This window comes from Anopheles gambiae, chromosome 3 (genome assembly GCF_943734735.2).
Source record: "Anopheles gambiae chromosome 3, idAnoGambNW_F1_1, whole genome shotgun sequence".
Taxonomy (NCBI): Eukaryota; Metazoa; Arthropoda; class Insecta; order Diptera; family Culicidae; genus Anopheles; species Anopheles gambiae.
In genome coordinates this window covers 25556971-25574804 of record NC_064602.1, presented here as the reverse complement: position 1 = coordinate 25574804, position 17834 = coordinate 25556971, and the positions used below count along the sequence as shown (strand labels likewise).

Below are 17834 nucleotides of genomic sequence, written 5' to 3'. Positions count from 1 at the left end.
ACAGGAAGCTCACTGCTATAAAGCATCACCAATGAATGGCTACCCAGACTCCATCACAATGTCCCGTACGGGCGTGAGACGGGTTGTCTCTAGGGAGACGGAAGGGAGACAGATTTATGAGCATCATTATCAAGCGACAGCTTCAACTCTGGTTCATCTATACCGTACATCAAACCGGTGCGCGCAGTAGCTCCATTCCCAAGGCTCCATTACCTCATTTTGGTCAATAAACCGTCCATCTTACGCGTCCGAGACGAACCCTTCCATCTTTCGAGCAGTGCCCAAGACTGTTCCTGGGTTTCGTGGGCCGCACACCCCCCTTTTGGACGTTTGCTTGTTCCATAAATCTTGTTTGCTTTCCTCTTTAGCCTAGCGTCTCATTTTCACTGCATTTGACAGCCGCCTTTTCTTCTCGTTGCGAGGGAACAGCTAAGACGGGTACACAACGACGGGACAGGGACGTCTTTTTTGCCACCCAACCGTCCCTTTCATTTCTTTCCCTTAACGACAACAGCGTCCAGATTTCTAGGATAGGGCTATTAGCTTCATGAAATGGACCGTCGGCCCAACCAACATCACCCCTCCTTGCGCTCGAAAGCCATCGCCGGGGGATTGGTTTTTGCTTTTTGCGCTCCCCGCTCAGGAGGTCCTCCGGTCAGCATTAGACGGCAAAAATGACCATCCCTGCAAGGGAGAGTGAAGGACAACCGAAGCATTTAACTAAGGAGTGGCCGAGGAGGGGAAGAAAGCAAACCTTAAACGTCGAAACAGACTACACCGTAATGCATCATTGACAGTTTCGAGTGGAATCTAATCACGGCCAGCAACGTTTTAGATTACGCCACTAAGTGGTGAAGTGGACTCGAGCAGGACCGCCGACGGTTCGCTATTTCATGCCCACACTTTGCACAACAATGGTCAAATGGGGCGGTCGATTTAAAGACATTGCCTGGGCAGCGCAAACAATACACAAAGCGTATGGTTCAAGTTTAATGGCTAAGTGTATTCTGTGTACTTAAGGTTTTGGAGATGCTTGAAATTCGACCAGAGCATCATCCTCTTCAGCGAATGTTCCAGTTTGGATTTGAAAAATCTTAAACTAATGTTAAATTTCATAGCTCTTCAACCAGTACTCTTCAATCATGTGGCTTTAAGGCTTCAAATTCTTCCCAACCATACCAAGTCCAGCAGCAACAGTTTAAAGTCCGAACCGGCAACCATCTGCCCGAAAGTATTATCACATTCGCCACCCACCAAAACCATCTGCTCGGTTCTCCACGCGGCAATACGGTGCTAATTTTCCATCCATTTGCGAACCATTTCCTTTTTTTACTCCCCAACCTTGGGAAACCCGTCAGCTCGAGCGTCCGGTTTCGGTATCCTCCGGTGCATCCGGTTCGCTTGTCTCCTGCCCAGATTGTTTGCCCAGTAACTGACAAACAAAAGAAGAAAATAAAATAAAAACAGCTCCAAAAGCGAAAACCTGCCGAAATCCTTCAAATAATCCCCTACAGTCCCTGCCCAGAGAAAACAAAGCTGGAAAACGACAAACATTTGCTCCGTTTGGCCCGTGTTCGACATCCGTTGTGCTGTTCGTTGTTGCTTCAGTGTTTGTCAATTTAAAGGTGAATATCACCGCCAGCCGACCTTCCCGACACGTCTGCGACACCGGAAATGGGGGGAGGGGGGGAGAAGGTTACAAAAATACATCCCATGCGCGTGCTTTCGAAGCATACCAGACGGGCGCACCGACGATGGCAATGGACCACCGAATCTAAGGGTTTCTACTCAAAAGGATTTTTGTTTTGTCTCCCTGTTTCGTTTTATTTCCTGTACCCAACACCACCGATATCCTGAATCGGTCGGAAAAGGTTAAAAACAGAACCATGTGGGTGCATTAAAAAAATGTAAAACAAAATAAAACCCAGTTTTGCTCTTGTGCAAGCTCTTCAAGAACGGATTGCATTCAGTGCTCGAATCCGCTGCCAAAAACAAAAAAAGAAAGGTAATCTCCTTCGAGTGTACTTCCCTTCCCAAAGCACAAGGACCGACCATGTGATTGTGCTTATTTATTTGCAATCTTGGATGCCATCATATATCTTGCGAGCTGAAGCTGCTCTTTTGTTGGGTATCGTAGCTTCACCACCGAACGTACCGTCTGGTACCAGGCTGGCTTTGTACAAAGTCTTTTGCAATTGTGTTGCAAACTTTTTGCATAAGGTCAGCGCACCGCAATACGCGAGCTGGTTTGCAGTGATGCAGCACTCACAGGCACCCTCATTTCTCATCCGGCATTTGGAGCACCGTTAGGGAGCAAGGAACAATGTTTCTTTGTTTCATGTCTATTGAATTTTTAGTTTTCCTTCTGGCTCCCCCGAAGTAGACAAACGACTGGCGTCGAAGACCGGGCAAGATTTATGTTGATAATGTAATGGCACCGTGCACTTGTAGCGAGTCGAGACGACCCCGACAACATCAAACACTTGTGCGGGCCACCGATGCGGACCCAACAAGCAACAGAAAGCGGGAGGTAATTCAATGTTCTTCCGTACAAACAACAGCCCCATTCTTGTTCCATTCTCTTCATTCCGGCACACACTGACTGGCGTGGATGAAAGGTATTTGCTATCGGGTTGGTGGCCTCAACCTCAACCCGGACTATAGTTGGTCAGCGGCAGCTAGCCAAGCGCGACTTCACTTCGCGCTTTGAAATGGTGGTGCAGTTCCGGTGTGCGGTTTTCACTGACGACGTCCAAATCAGGATCATCCCGCATCCCGGTCAGAACTGTCCGTCGCTGTACAGGCGTTGCACAGCAGGTTGAATGGCGAGATTGAAAACAGCAAGTACCGTCGCCCTGTCACTACCGTATCATCAGCATCATCCCAAGCCAGACTTGGAAACTAATTAGCGACGGGTTGGTCTCCTCACACCGAACGGAATGAACTCGCGCGTGCAGGGTTTTGTGTGCGTTAAGCCTATCTCTCCATCTTGCCGACGGCAAACAACGGCAAACGGAAAACCGATTGTATGCGCGTGCATTAACAATGGGGCGGGAGGATTTGGGCTTTCCGGGATGGGGAACCGCTGCAAGAAAATCCACAACCAAACCTTCGACCGTCGCCAAACTGCGCCTCCGATGGTATCACGTCATGACGCACAGCATCAACCGCCGGTTGATGGGCGGAATTCCGTACTGTGTGCGTATGTGCGCGATCAATTTAAGGGCACCGGAAAGCTTCCTAAATCGCGACGTCGTCATGCTTGGTTCCAAGAACCGAGAGGCCGATATGAGGGTGGTGTAGCTCAGCCCGCACGGCAATGGCGTTGAGAGTAAACATATCTTTCGGGGCGGCAAAGGCGGCACTGTTTGATAGAACCCGACCACCAGTAAAGGATCTCCATCCTTCTGACCAGCAGAATGTGTGCAGCCCGCACAATTGCACGACGTTCTCCATTTCGTTCGCACATATTCAAAAAAAAAAGTTGGGGTATGGGTGCACTGTGAGGATAGGTAAGCTATTTCAATCACGCATTCCTGGGACAGGAATTTTGACAGAGCGGAACCCTCGCCTCTCCGAAACAGTGTCCCACGGGCTCCAAAAACGGAAGCAAAAGTTTGAATGTCATTGTGAGCTACATTTTTTGGGGACCAACATTCCGTTTTCCATTGGGTATCTTCGCGCAAGAAGCGGGTGATGGTGGCCTATTATCATCCTACAATCTTGCAACTAAACGGAGCGGAGACTGCTTTTTTGTTGTGTTCATCGCTTGTCTCATCTTTGTTCCTATAAAGCGAAGCAATAAAATCTTTATCACATCGCAACGTAACGAGTATTATTGGAACCGTGTTCCGGTTTTGTGAGGCACTGTACAGCCCCTCCAGAAGTCACTACACTGTTAAAAGCGGAACGACGCCAGACAGCGATGTAAGGATGCAACTCGGGAAGCTCATGAAATGCACAAAATAATAACTCGCCCATTTTGCATCACAGCAACGGTCGGAAAGTAATATGCCAGTTGCAGTAGTGACGCACGACACGCACACAACAGGCAGAGCTGTAGCGCTGTTGGCCTACCGTTATTATTGCCCTGGCCCTGGCTAGCAGGCGTCAATGTACGGTGGAGCTGTTGGATAAAATATGTTTATCAACTTCCAGGGCCCTCCCAAAGGGTGCAGCGAAGGCCGGAGATCGCGGTGCCAGCGGTGATGAATTGATCGTGTGCAGTGCAGCGTGTGTGTGTGTGCGTGTGGTTGCGGTTTTGGAAGCCGAGCCCTGGAGTACGGTTGAAGTACATCGTAATGTGAAAGTTGATGGCGTTGTGGTTTATCGCTCGCAGCAACAGCAGCAGCAAGATGGTTTGGCGGTTGGTGGAATTGCATATCCTTTTGCTTCGCCGAAGGGGTGGGAACAATGTAGGAGCATACGTGGGCTGTAAAGCCTCCATTTGGGGGAGGCAGGGCGCAATGAAATGGAAGCGAACGTTAATAGTCTGCATGATCGATTAGTTTTAGCATACCACTGACAGTGGTGCGAAGGAAGGATCGGTTCGGGTTCGGAGGGGTTCGGGTTGCAGCATAATGTCTCAACTTTCACTCACCAGCATCGCTGCTCAGGCCGTGGTGCGTATATTGCGCACCGATAACGTCGATTTCATCGCGTCATGAATATTTCGCGCCAAGCTGCCGCTGCTGCGTTGAAGAATGGTTGTCCACGTGTTCAGAATTTGGGTCACCGTTGCAGCGGCGGGATGAACTGCAAAGTGGGATGAACGAGGTGATTGGCGTTTGGATAAGTGGCTTCGTTGTCAGCGATATTAACGAACGGATTATCGAGCGAGTGCAACAATGCGACCGCATACGCACTAGGATACGCACTACCAGTGATGCGGGAGTGATTGCGCTAATGCATGCTAGTGGGTGGGAAAGAAATTAATAATGAACAGTACATTGAGCGTACGGAAGCAGCTATAAACATGCATCTTGTCGTGGAGAAGAATGGAGCAACTAAAAATGCTACTCACTAGTCCGTAGTCGGCAAACATTTGCGGACCAACATCGCTCGTCCTACAGTGGGTATAAAGTTTGCTATCTGTCTCTAAAACCGTTTCCATCTCGGTGTGCCTTTACCCGAGTGTGTGTAAGAGTGTGTTAGTATAGACATTGTGGTATAATCTAAAAACAAAGCATAATCAGAAGGATTACCGCTTTCCCAACCTCTATCTGTCTCTCTCTCTCTCTCTCTCTCCATTCGAAGAATGGTTAAAAGTGTTCAAGCGTATTTATCCAAAGCACGTCCTCCCGCCCAGTTAGACTCTGCTCGCATCGTCTCTACTCCATTCCACACACAAACACACATACAAAACACACACAGCAGTCGGAAGTGGATTTAAGCTTCTAATGAGAAAATAATTGTATCAAATATGCGCATGGATTATACTTTATGGTTTTAATTTATAAATGTTGTCGTTTCGCCGTACCAGACGCATACGCGCGTTTCCGTGCGACCACCGTCGAGCGCCTTGGCTGGCGTCTTCTCAGTCGCTTGCGAGCTTGCGAGTTGGCAATAAAGTGGAGAGCCTCACTGGTAGAAACCATCGGCTCGGGCGGTGGGAGGACATTAATATGCATGAGCGCAAAAGCCGCTTCCTTCAGGGCAGTTCCTGTCCTGCTCACTCCTTTGTGGCAAGTGTTTCTTCTCTTCCGCGAACGGTTCTCTGTATCGAACGAACGGCGCGTGAATGTGAATAATGCAATTGCAGCGCCGTCGTCGTCGTCTGGCGCGTCGTCTTCTGCTAATTCGATTCCGTCATTAGTGCACTATTAGTTAGTATCTAGCCTGTGTGTGTGTGTAAGTGTATGTTTGTGGATGTATTTGTGTACAATAACGCCCGGAGCAGCGGCTTCGCGCACCTACCTTTACTCCCAACGTTCACACCCAACCCACTGACGTCTTTATTCTTCACTTCTCTTCTCCTTTTTTGTTGCAGACGAGCAATCCTTGGCAATCCGGACGTGCTCGGTACGGGCAGCTGGTCGCAGATGCTGCACAACGACTTCTGGGGCACACCGCTCGTGGACTCGGGCTCGCACGGCTCCTACCGGCCGCTGTGCGTCGCCAGCTTCAAGCTCAACTACCTGCTGGACGGGTTCAAACCGTTCGGCTACCACCTGGTCAACGTGCTGCTGCACTCGCTCGCAACCGGGCTGGTGGTGAAGCTGGCCCGCCACCTACTGCCGGCGGGCCGGTCGGGCGTGGCCATCGCCGGGCTGCTGTTTGCGGCCCACCCGATCCACACCGAGGCGGTGGCGGGCGTCGTCGGGCGGGCCGACCTGACCGGCTGCATCTTCTACCTGCTCGCCCTGCTCGCCTACATCCGGCACGTCCGGTGGCGGCAGTGGGGCGACCGGCGGCAGTGGCTGGCGCTGGCCGCCACCGTCCTGCTCGCGGCCGCTGCCCTCCTCTGCAAGGAAACGGCCGTGACAGCTTTAGTGGTTTGCGCGATTTATGACATCATAAAGGGATACGCCGGATCCAGAGATAAGGTACGGTCCTGCCCACACTTTCCCACATCCCGCTTTTCAGCTCGTAGCCCTCCTCCCGCCTGCCTGCTAGCTGGGGCTGAATGCGCACTGTCCCGGGAATATACATTTAATTTTAAATATGCTTTATTTATACCTCGGGCCGCGCAGCGTGTTCACTGTGCCACCGTCCAGCTTCCACTAGAATACCACCAAGGCCTATAAAATAACGACTCATACCGTACCGGTGGGCTTGGAACCGAGGCAAGGGAGCAAGGGACTCCCCACTGCCACTCTACGAGCACGAGTGGCATTTGCAATCTGCACCGAGAAGAGCAGCAGCAGCAGCACCATCAAGCCCGCTGCATCCCAGTGTCGGTTCGGTGGATTGTTTTCCACTGTGTTGTCGTTACTTCCACCGGTTACCACGCGTTAGCTGACAATGGAATGTCGGCTCCGAGGGTTTGTCGGGCACTGTTTCTGCCGCTTTCCACCCCCGTGGCTAGCGTGTGTTTATGACATTTTTGCAGTGAAAAGAGAAAAATAGCACAGCATAGTAAAAATAACTGGCCAAGCTGTATTGAAAGCTGTGAGAATGCACAAAAAACGAGATGAGCATTGTTGGAGAATGCTTTCAAGCATTTTTATTTCACTGTGGCACGCCCTCGAACATAAACACGCTACGGCACATGGTTAGGACAAAGAGAGACGGTGTGATATCTAGAAACTACATAAAGCGCAAGCATTCAGTCAACCATTTCCCTATCTTCAATGTATTTAACGGACGCTTTTGCAGCGGCTTACACATGTACATAACATCTCAGACAGCTCGTCTAACCCCTGGGTGTTGAATAAATAATCGATGTAGAATAAGCAATGTCCCCCTCCTTCAGTGTACCCCCCCCCCCCCCCCCCCCCCCCCCCAATGCATCTCCCTCAGCAGTTGGTGCGCAGTGTGCAGTACTGCGTATCGGCACAGTACAGCAGATCGGCCGGGCAAGCCATCTTAAGCTTGATGAACTTGTTCGGGCTCTTCCGGTGGCAGACGTAGTAGTTGCTCTTGTCCATCGGGTCCGGCATACGACCCTCCAGCCGGCAGCGCGGTACCTTGCGCGCCGGCTGCTTCGCCGTGGACGCTTTCTTTTTAACGGCCGTCTCCTTTCGCAGCTGCCCTTTCGAGGGCGCCGCCGGACCACGGTGGTCAGCCAGCGAGGGCAGTAAGATAACTTTCTCCCCCGAAGATGACGACGGTGACGATGCACCATTCCGGCGCCGCAACCTGTTCGCCTCGAGCCGTATCATTTCCACGTACTTCTGTGCCTTCCGCAGCTCGTGCTTGATCTGGTCGACCTGCTGCCGGCTGCCGGCTGCCGACACCGGCTTGTGCGTTCGCAGCAGTGGCCGGTGCAGGGCCGGCGGGGCCATCGCCTTCTGGCACGGTTTGTACGAGCTTAAATCACACATGCGAGAGTTCTTGTTAAATGCCGTCAACGGTGGACAGGTGTACGATTGGAACGCACCGTTGTGCGGGTTGCAGATGTAATAGCGGAAGCAGTCGGTATTGTTCGGCTGCCGGCTGCCGACCATGCACAGCACGACCGAGATACGCTCATCGTTCGGGTTGGCATCGACCAGCGGCAGCATGCTGTCCTTGTACTGCTCGTAATCGAACGTCGCGTCGCCGAGCGTGAACAGCTTGCGCTTGTACGTCGTATCGGCACTGGTCGGGTGGTCGTCATCTTCCTGCGAGCTGTCATCCTGCTCCCCGTCCGTCTGCCGGTTGGCGGGAAGTGGGAGATCCTTTTCCAAATCATCGTTACCGTCAGCTTCAATCGATTCAATTGACCCGGGTGTCTTGAGCCGATCGTACCCGTCATCGACGCTATCATCATAATCGCTAACTGGTGAATTGATGCGCTGGAACGCTGGCCTTAAACGGTGCAGGTATGACAGCGGTTCACTAAACCGGGAAGGAGGAACCCTTAAGGAGGGTCGGGAATTGGTGGAATAATATGAGCCCGCGGGAAAGTCATTTATCAGCATCGATGATTGCTGGGGCGTTGGATTAAGATACGAGTGGTAGGTTGGAGATGGATAGCTTGCCCGCACCGGCTGGTAAGCATCCTTTGGCACGAAGCTATTCCCGTAGGCATCGTAAAGTACTTGCTGCGGTGGGAAGCTGTGAAACATTTGTGGCTCATTAGTGTCGTTTGTTCTTAAGGCATTGTGTGGCATTGCGCCATGATCCCAATTAGATGAACTCGACCCGAGCGTGGTTGGATTATAGTTCGACGGAAAGCTGGCTTTAAGCGGTTGCTCTGTAGTTGTTGGCGCTTGCGGCACATTCGGTACAGGAACGGGGTTAACCGAGATCGGTATCAGTATCGGCTTCACGATTGGTTCTTTTGCTTGTGGAGTTGCTACTGGAGCAGCTGGGGCTTGCTTTTGATTCGCAATCGCTTTTTGCGAGATGTCCAAAATGCTCTTGATGATCTCCTGCATTCCCGGGGACAGATTTAGTTTCGATAAAGTGTCCTCCGTTTCGGGTTCCTTCTTTTTAATAAGCTCTTGCACTGGAATAGCCGGTTGGTTTGAAAAGTAGAGCTCGTTGCTTGGAATTCGCGCCATTTCATTGAGCTGCTTCTGCTGGCTCACTATCTGCTTCAGTTGGTCCAGATAGTTCTGCTCATTCATCTTCGGTGGGGACGGTTTGGCATTAAGCTTTAGCGCGTTCTGCGTGTCGTAGTACGCTAGAAATGAGTCGAGCTGTGAAGCGTTCAAGCTTCCAGATGTCCTCTCTGTTGATGTTGTTACACGACCTGAAGCTTTAGTGCTGGCAGTGGTGGTTGTGATGAGTGGAGTGATCGTTTGAATTTCATCACGTTCCCCACTTCCATCGCCGCTTGATTCAAGATCATTCTGATCCATCTGGAACGATCCATTCGATTTGGTGCGATCTTCTTTCGATGTTCTGGATGTCTGAGTTTCCTCCGATTGTTCCTCACTGCCAGAGTTGGCAGAGTTTGACGCTAGTCCAGGAACGTTAAGATTATCTATTCCGTACACATTCTCGTCACTGTGATTTCGTTCACTCTCCGCCGATAGATCACACTCCCAATCGTTATCTGTGGAGGAAAATAAAAAGCAAAACCAAGTAAGCATAACGTTGACGACCACTTTCATTCGACATGCTTTAGGAGCTTCACACATTCACTAGTGCTCGCATTGGCTGGGATTTCGTGCTCATTCATATTTAACGTCTCATTAGCACGGAATCATTCAACGCGCTATCGCGTCGTGTGACCTGCATTGGACTACGCGCAGAGAGCTGCCAAGTTTCACTTATCGCACATTTAGAACTAGATCAGTCGATAGGTGCACAACTGATCGACGGCTGGTTTAAGAGGTTGGCCTAGTTTCGTGTGCAAGCAACAGTACTCACCCGGTACGACACACGTGCCAAGCTTGTGCAGATATACGAGACCCTTCTGGCACTGGGTCGCAACCCATACGTGGGCATCCTTTGACAGCACAGTGCAGCGATAGTACTGATCGCAGCGTGTCATATGTGGGCGGGTTGCTTTCGGGCATCCTTCCTCCTGGACGGTAAACTGTTGCGCTCCGGCTAGCAATGCATGGAATACAAGCACTAGCACATAAAAAGAGTGCAATTGAGCCATTTTTTACCACTAATCACATCCAACAACCAATCTTTTGCAAAGATAGATGGATCGATCACTGTTCAAACACTTTTGGGTTCGTTGTTTGCGTATTCCACTTCCTTTCACCTCACAATCATTCTCTTTACTTTAGCCGCAAAAAAAATCCGTTCTCTTGTGGTCTTTTGTGACCTTACCGGACGCGTTCTGCGGTCGCACTGATATTGATCACCGCCGGAACAGTTGCAATGACTTCTGCGCGTATTCCCTCGCACGCTGGTGCCAAGTGAAGAAAGCAATTATACGCCCGATCGAGTGTGCGAGACAAACAAACGATGCGATTGGCGTGCCAGCAAAAGACACCGGTGAGAACGGCATCGAACTGCGACCAAAGTCACGAGTCACCGGGAGGTTGAGAATTATTGAGCCATCTTGTTTGCCTATCACATTATCGCATCTTCGAACGGTGTGTGCGTATGTGTGTGTGTGTGTGGAGGCAACATTTCGTCTTGGCCGCTTTCACGTCGGTCACACTTTCACTGTTTTCACGTTGTCTAGACCATTTATCGTGACCTGCTATGCACTTTCCAAGATGTAGGCCGACCGTAAACGTCTTCTTTAGCGACTGTTGGAAGAGCGTTGGATAGCGTTAGAGCGTGTACAAAAACTACGCAGCAAGAAGCAAAAATGACATCGCAAAAACTCAGCAACTGCGAATGAAAACAATAACGGGAAGAGGGATAACGACACACCAATGCTCGCAAGAAGAATGCACCATAAGCACAGCAGTATCGTCCGCCTGGTGCCCATAAATCTTTGCGCTGCAGTTCCGCACAGTGTGTGTGTGTGTGTTGCATCAGCCGCACAACAATAAGCGATGCAGCTTCAGCTCAGAAAGAGTAAAATCCACTCGCGAAACATTGTCCATTCCATTGCATTCCATTCTACAACAACAAAAAATACAGATAAAATGTCACCATGCAAAAACACCGCATACCACAGACTCTCGCACACGCCACAACACGGACTGAGGCTGCAGGCAAATGGTGCAGCATGAATTCAAAAGACAGCACCGACGGTGCACAAAAGCACAAATGCGGCAAGGTGGCTCCGGTGGTATCTTTCCCATTTGCGCCCGATTGGCAGCATGAAGTGACCGCACACAGACAACCGGAGTTCGACGGATGCTGGCAGGTACAGTCTACTGTACAATCCCTTGGTTGCCATATATAACGGACAGGGAAAGAAGTCTCAAAGAAAAATTGTACCACACAAGCTTTTATCAATGGAAAATAATGTTGAAAACCCTTTATTTTCGTAGTTGTTGTTTCTTTCCTATGAAACGTGAATCAAAAGCACATCTCATTACACGCGGATAACATTATTTGCAGCATCCTGCCGCTTTGCAGCAAAACACCCCACGCAGGAAGTACACAAATCACGTATTGAAGGTTCCTCAACAGCCTGGAGCAACCGCTCCCCAGGACGGGGCAAACAGCCGTCCATTCCCACTCCTCATGCCGAGCACGGCGAACCGTTAATCAAAATCATTCAAAAGTAGTAACTCTATATTCTTCTCAAACAAACAAACACCGCCATCCTCACAGGCGCAACCCTCGAACCTCGATGGCACGCAGGAAAAAAGGTAGTGCAACAGGATATATAAACGTGAGTTTCTTCAACTCCTCTCACACACTGTGCGCTCCGTAAAGTCGGTGGTTTGCCGGATTTTTTCGTTTCGTTCGTCCCTGTCTGCCTGTCTGTGTACGTGCGGATGTTATATTTGCTCATCCGCTCGGAATGGAGCGGATACGGAATGAAGATGATAGCGACAGCTGAATGAAACTATTCAAAACCTTTTGGAGCCATTTTCAGGACACTGGCACGAACAAAATGGAGGAGAAAAAAAGACGGCACAACCACTACTGCTGCTGCTGCTGCGGGAATAGCCAGATAGCGAACTCCAATCACCGGATGGAATGGTAGGAATGAAGTTGGAAGTACGCAAAAAAAAAATACACAAACAAAAAAACAGGCACCACGAGCACTCGAGCTCCGCTCAGAACCAACACCGGGCGGTGGAGAGCATACGAGAGAAGAAAGGACACGAAGAGCACATTCCGGAGGAATAATCAACGGCACCATTGATCAAGTGCGCTGCAACCGATGCTTTTGTGTTTGTGTCCAGAATCTAGAAGCTGAAAGCTGGCGAAGGACCACGCCACCGGTGGTGGCCTGGGTTGATCCGGATAGTGCCTGATGCCAACCGAGAAGCAGCTCAATGATGCCGCACGCTCTCTCACTCTGACTCTCTGCGTGTCTGAGGCTGATGGCAAGCAATGTACTACCAACAGCACGAACTCACCGTGTATAAACTGAACAGCGCCAAAGGTGAGATGTCGAAATCGATCGCAGGAAACGAAGGAGGTCCAAAGGGAAAGGAACACACACACACACACACACACACAAACACACCGGAATCGGGCATACTTTACAATCATCTTTCTCGGTGAACAACCGTGAATTTAACTCCATTCAAATATTTGCTTTCACTTCGCTTTCCCAGGTTCGGTAGGAGTGCTGCCTTTTTTTTGTTCCCTCGCCTTCTTTTTTTATTTTTTATTTCGGAAGTGACTAAGACTCGGCCGGTAGTTTGAACCTGAGCTAGTCTACAGTTTGGTTGATGTTTTTCTTTCGAATGCTCGTGTGTGTGTGTTGTGTTCTCTTTGTGTTTTCCATGCCAATCGGAGTCGTGTGTTTGGTTCGGTATGCAATTTAAACGTGCGTTTTTTTTTCTTCTTCTCCTATCGGCATTTCTTCCTTATCCCCTTGGAACATTCACTTCCACCGGATGCAGATTGGCACCCGGTGGGAATTGTGATAAATTTGGAGCGTCGTGTGCTCGTGTAAGGATGCGTTGGTCTTTTTTGTGCCACGCCAGAAGGTAGTATATGACGCACCTTACCCCGGGGGGAGTGGGAAACCGGTACACGCCTTCTCACAATAACTTCCGACCATGTGCAACGAAGTCGAGCGACAGCCTGCACCGATCGGAATTCCTTTCTGTCTGGTGCGTTGTCGTGCTGCTGCTTCTGCTGCTGTTACTGCTGCAGCTGAAAAGAAGCTATTCTCGGCAGACGGTTCGCTTGCCGTTACGGAGACGTGAGCTTGCTTGCATACATACTACCACAAACACACACACACACCAGCACACGAACGGAATTGAATGTTCCTGGTAAACAGATTTATTTCCATCCGTTTCGGATCAATCGGTCCATCCGTCGGTCGTTGCGAACCATTTGACGATCACGGTTTTCGCACGAGGCATTGCATTCCATTGTGTGTTCCCGTTTGACCGGCCGGCCGGGTGTGTCTTGAAGTGAAGCGATTTATGGTGGACTAGATGGTGCTGCCGCTATAAACTGGATTTGGCTTACACGGGTCGGATCGTGTCCCTTCAGCGAGGTGTCCTGGATTGAGTGAGATTTTGAGGAAGGAACATAATGGACGGATTTGTACAGCTTTGTCACTGGAAAGACTCGTTCGAGTGTTTTTCTTTGGGAGTTCAGGCGAGCATAAACGTTGCTTTTAATTACGCTTTCAACTTAAAGTTTTGCACAGTTTAAAATAATTAATGCAACCTAAAGTGCAACAACGGTCACTGGTTGTTTCGTTGCATAGAGCTTCCCACATACCGTCGTGTTTGATGTCCTGTGCTGTTCACGAACTTCTCGCACGAAGTTACAATTTAAAATGCACACCATGCAAATCTCGCGCAGTGCGTCCCTTTCTCTCCACACCCCATCTTGTGTCAATGTGTCAATTCCATTGCCCTGCTACCCGAATCCAATCAAGAATCTGGCAAACATGGAACGTGCATTTACAAGCGGAACGCAAATAGACTAGTGACAACTTTTCGATTCCCAGTCTGTGCTCTCTGGGACCCGGAGGACACAGCTTTTCTTCAGGGAACGATGCACATACGAAAGCTAGCGACTTACCAGTGCTGGAAGCATCTAATATCCGGAGCTCATTTTCAACTGCAGCCATCGTACCGGGTGAGTTCGGGTGTATTGAATGCGACGTTTGACAAGAGATGATGTTGTGTCTGTGTGTTTTTGAAAGTGACTTTTCGCCCTCCTTTTCCATTTTGTAAGATGCGAAGCAGTTTTGGGCAAGGCACCGTTGATGGTGCTATCGAAGGTTGAAACACGGGATTGCATACTTAATGTGGTTCAACGTACAAAGCAAGCAAAGAGAACGCGAGAAAGACGCGAGTGCACGAGTACGTCAATTTAAGTTCACCCATTTGGAGCTCATGAATTCCACTTTACCGGGATTTCATCGTTGATTATGGGAAAAGTTGGTCCACCTGTTTGGCGTTTTTGTGTTGCCCACGCCAGATGAAGGGTGAAAAACATCTCCCTATTATCAACACTCCTCGCCAGAGCCTCGCCATACCAGGACACCAGTTGCGTTGCACTGTACCAATCGATTTGTGGCCCTTCAGCAGCGGAGCAACTATTCTGTGTTGGGTACGGGGCGAAATTAATATTCCAAGCGCCACGCTCTGCAAACGCAACACGCTTCCCCTTACTGTAACCCTGGAGAGCGGGTGGAGATGCCAATTTCAGGAGGATGCTTGGCTTTCCAATGCCACAGCCTCCACCCTGATGTTGTTGGGTGCTTGATTGGGTGCACAGCAACAGGGAACGAGCACAACACCTGCGCGCTTCACCGTTCACCGTAATCGACACGATTGTCGAAGACGATGATCACAATAATAGCGATGATGAAGGTGCTGCTGCCCATCGTTAGCCCGTCGCTGGCTGGTAGGGTGAAACTTTTTCCACCATCACAGGTTTATGCGGGCTGCAAAAGGGGAAACTTTCATCCTCTCGCCAGCCTCGAGTGGATCCTCTCGAGCTAGGGCTTTCCGTTTTATCCAGCGCGAAAGCTCTTAGCGTTCTTTACTTGGGGTTTTTTTGTGTGTTATGTGTGGCGCGAATGTATCGCCACAGTACACCCACCACAAGGGCCGTTTCTTTCCCCATTCAACATTATCTGCACGCCGGCTATAGTATCTCCGCTCCGTGTTGGCCGGAGAAACCGTTGACTAATGACTACCAGCTGGACTTAATACTTTCCCCCGGGCGTGGAGCGAGCGACTTGGCGGGCAAAGCGGACTAAAAGGAATAAAATCGATCGCATAAGCACTCGAACGCTTGGGAAGGGGGTGTTGGATGGGTTTGAAGTGTGATGATGGAGAACTTGCTTGCTTGGTTGAGATGATAAGAAAGTCTTTCGAGATTGGAGTGGCATGTTAAGCATGTACGTACAAACAGAGCATGATGCGAAGAGTTGTTTACCGCTTTTCACATTGATTTACGGATCTTTTCTGTCTAGGAAAAGCAAATGTGTATATCAATCTTGTAGTTTCCGGAGAAAAAATATTAAAAAACTTCAGGCGTGTGAAATCTGAAATGAAAATTGTGTTTCGAAAGTAATAATTTAGATTTGAAGCACAAAACCGCCCAAAAGTATGCAATGTGCACAGCAAAGTGTAATTTTTACGTCTAATAGCAAGTAGAATTCACCTCTTTTCACCGTTTCAAGTAATCTGTGATTGTCATCTTCAACAAAAGCACGATGAAAATCGTAAGCAGTAAATCCGACGTTAAACTTTTCCGATCAGCCAGATTAACGCATAAAGTGCTTTGACTCCCTGCACTTACCTATATGTGATTGCTGACATGCCAAAGCCCTTTCGTCGAACGTTCCATTTATATTTTGCTCCTAAATCTTTCAATAAAAAGAAATCAATGTAAAACCCCCACACAGTCCATACCACAACCCCGTTAATGCGTAATCTTTTTACAACGGATAAACGGTTTAAATGCCTGCTACGCGTCTACTTTCGCACGCCGTCGGTTCGGTTTGTGGTTCGAATTTTGTGTGAACCCTTTTTGGGCTGCCCTGCGGGGGGCTGCAAAGATTGGTAGACCAAACCTCCCACATTGACGAAAAAGGCCTGGTGCCAAAAGTAGCCAAAAGCAGGAAACCGTACATTTTTATCATTTTTTGGAATCGCTCGTCAGAAGTGCTGATGCCGTCCTGGTGCAACCTGTCTCCGCCCCCACCTGCGGCTGCGGATCGGATGAATCGCAAAAGGTTCAAACTTTCGGAGCTTTCTTCACGGTGTGTGCCGGCGTTACGGAGAATGAACGGAAACCTCAAACTGTCAAACAATTTCACCAAAACAAGGTTTCCCTTAGAGGCGAGCTATTTGTAGCCGGTGTGAAAGGTCTCTCGGTGGGCTGGTGTGCGCGGGTATGGTGTGCTGTGAAGATAGATTTTCTGTGGAACGCGTAGCGTAGGATGTTGTGGAATCCGGAACGTTACAGGATCTACAGCACGGGTTTCGGTACGGCTGTAGCAGCAATCAAGGAGCTATTTTTACCCAAACGGCTTCAACTTATTCCTTCGAAAACGCTTTCCACGAAACGGAAAGCGGGCAAATATGGTGGCTGCAGCCGTTTCGAGAGCAGTGACGTTTAGAAGTGTGTCGATTTGAATCGCTTCTTAATCGATAACAAGTGTAACAAATGATCCTCTCGAGTTGGCTGCTAATTAACGACTGCTTTATTCACCTTAATCACTTACACATACACTTACATTCCTAACCGTAACTCTAACCTAACCAATACCTATACCTATTATTACAACCATCACCCATACTTATACCTATTGTTACACAAGTAACAACAACTTCTTGATTTTCTTTATCTACTAAGCTCTTTAGTGCAGTTGAAAAACGTAGCAAACTCAGTTTAATTTCTATTTGTATTCTTCATACAATCCATCTCGAACATTATATCAAACACTGCTTACCACCAAACGCTTATAGATGATTGTTAGACGATCCTTGATCATAAAGATCTATTCTTTTACACTTCAAAACCTCTATAACTCCACCCATAACCGATCTGTTTACTTGAGCTCGTCTCTTCTCCGAACCTGGCTACATTTATATGAGCGGAAAAATGCTTCAACCACAAAAGCAACACCCGCATCGCGTTACACCTCTGCTCGCCACTAGTGAAATCAATTCAATCCACAGCAGAAATAATCTTCCTGAATCAACCATTTCTATCAGCGATTAGTGGCAGTGGTGAGCACAAGGGCTCAGAGGCAATTGAAAAAGGGGCCAGAGAAACGAACCTACGAATGCGCCGGGGACGGAATGTTGAAAGGGCGTTTGATCGAAATCAACCGCAAAGCCGCAATCCTTTCCGAAGAAATTCACTTCCCCCCCGGGTTTGCTCTCGTTAGCGATCGATGCTACACCATCGTCATCGCTCAGTGGCCGTTGTTTTTTTTCCACCTACTGTACGGTACGGTTGCGGTCGACTTTACCATTTACTTTCTTTCGTTCTATCTCGCCGCACTGCATTCGAATAAAAAAGCGAAGGGGGCATCCGGAACCGGAAGCTAGGAAATGCGAAATTTCCCAGGCAAAGGCCATGTGATGCCGATGCCATTCCCAGACGTTTAGAATGAGTTTGCCGGCGTGCAGGAGATGGATGAAAAATGGTTACAAATGGAAATGCTGTTTGCACAATCATCTCCGTCAACATCATCATCATCATCAACA

The 17834-nt window shown here is 49.2% G+C and overlaps 2 protein-coding genes across 3 annotated transcripts in view; one reads left to right on the top strand and one right to left on the bottom strand.

Moving 5' to 3' along the window:
• The window catches only part of LOC1280064 (protein O-mannosyl-transferase TMTC2), a 163518-nt gene that overhangs the window by 62373 nt on the left and 83311 nt on the right, over positions 1-17834 (top strand). For both annotated transcript variants that reach the window (XM_061662923.1, XM_061662924.1), the window contains one exon: positions 5990-6545. In XM_061662923.1, the coding sequence (XP_061518907.1) occupies positions 5990-6545 (556 nt within the window). The remainder of the gene's footprint in view (positions 1-5989; positions 6546-17834) is intronic.
• On the bottom strand, positions 7160-10208 carry LOC133394096 (uncharacterized). Its single transcript, XM_061662925.1, has 2 exons — positions 9964-10208; positions 7160-9646 (listed from the first exon to the last, which is right to left on the bottom strand). The coding sequence occupies exons 1-2, from the start codon at positions 10199-10201 to the stop codon at positions 7458-7460; spliced, it is 2427 nt and encodes an 808-aa protein (XP_061518909.1). The 5' UTR covers positions 10202-10208; the 3' UTR covers positions 7160-7457.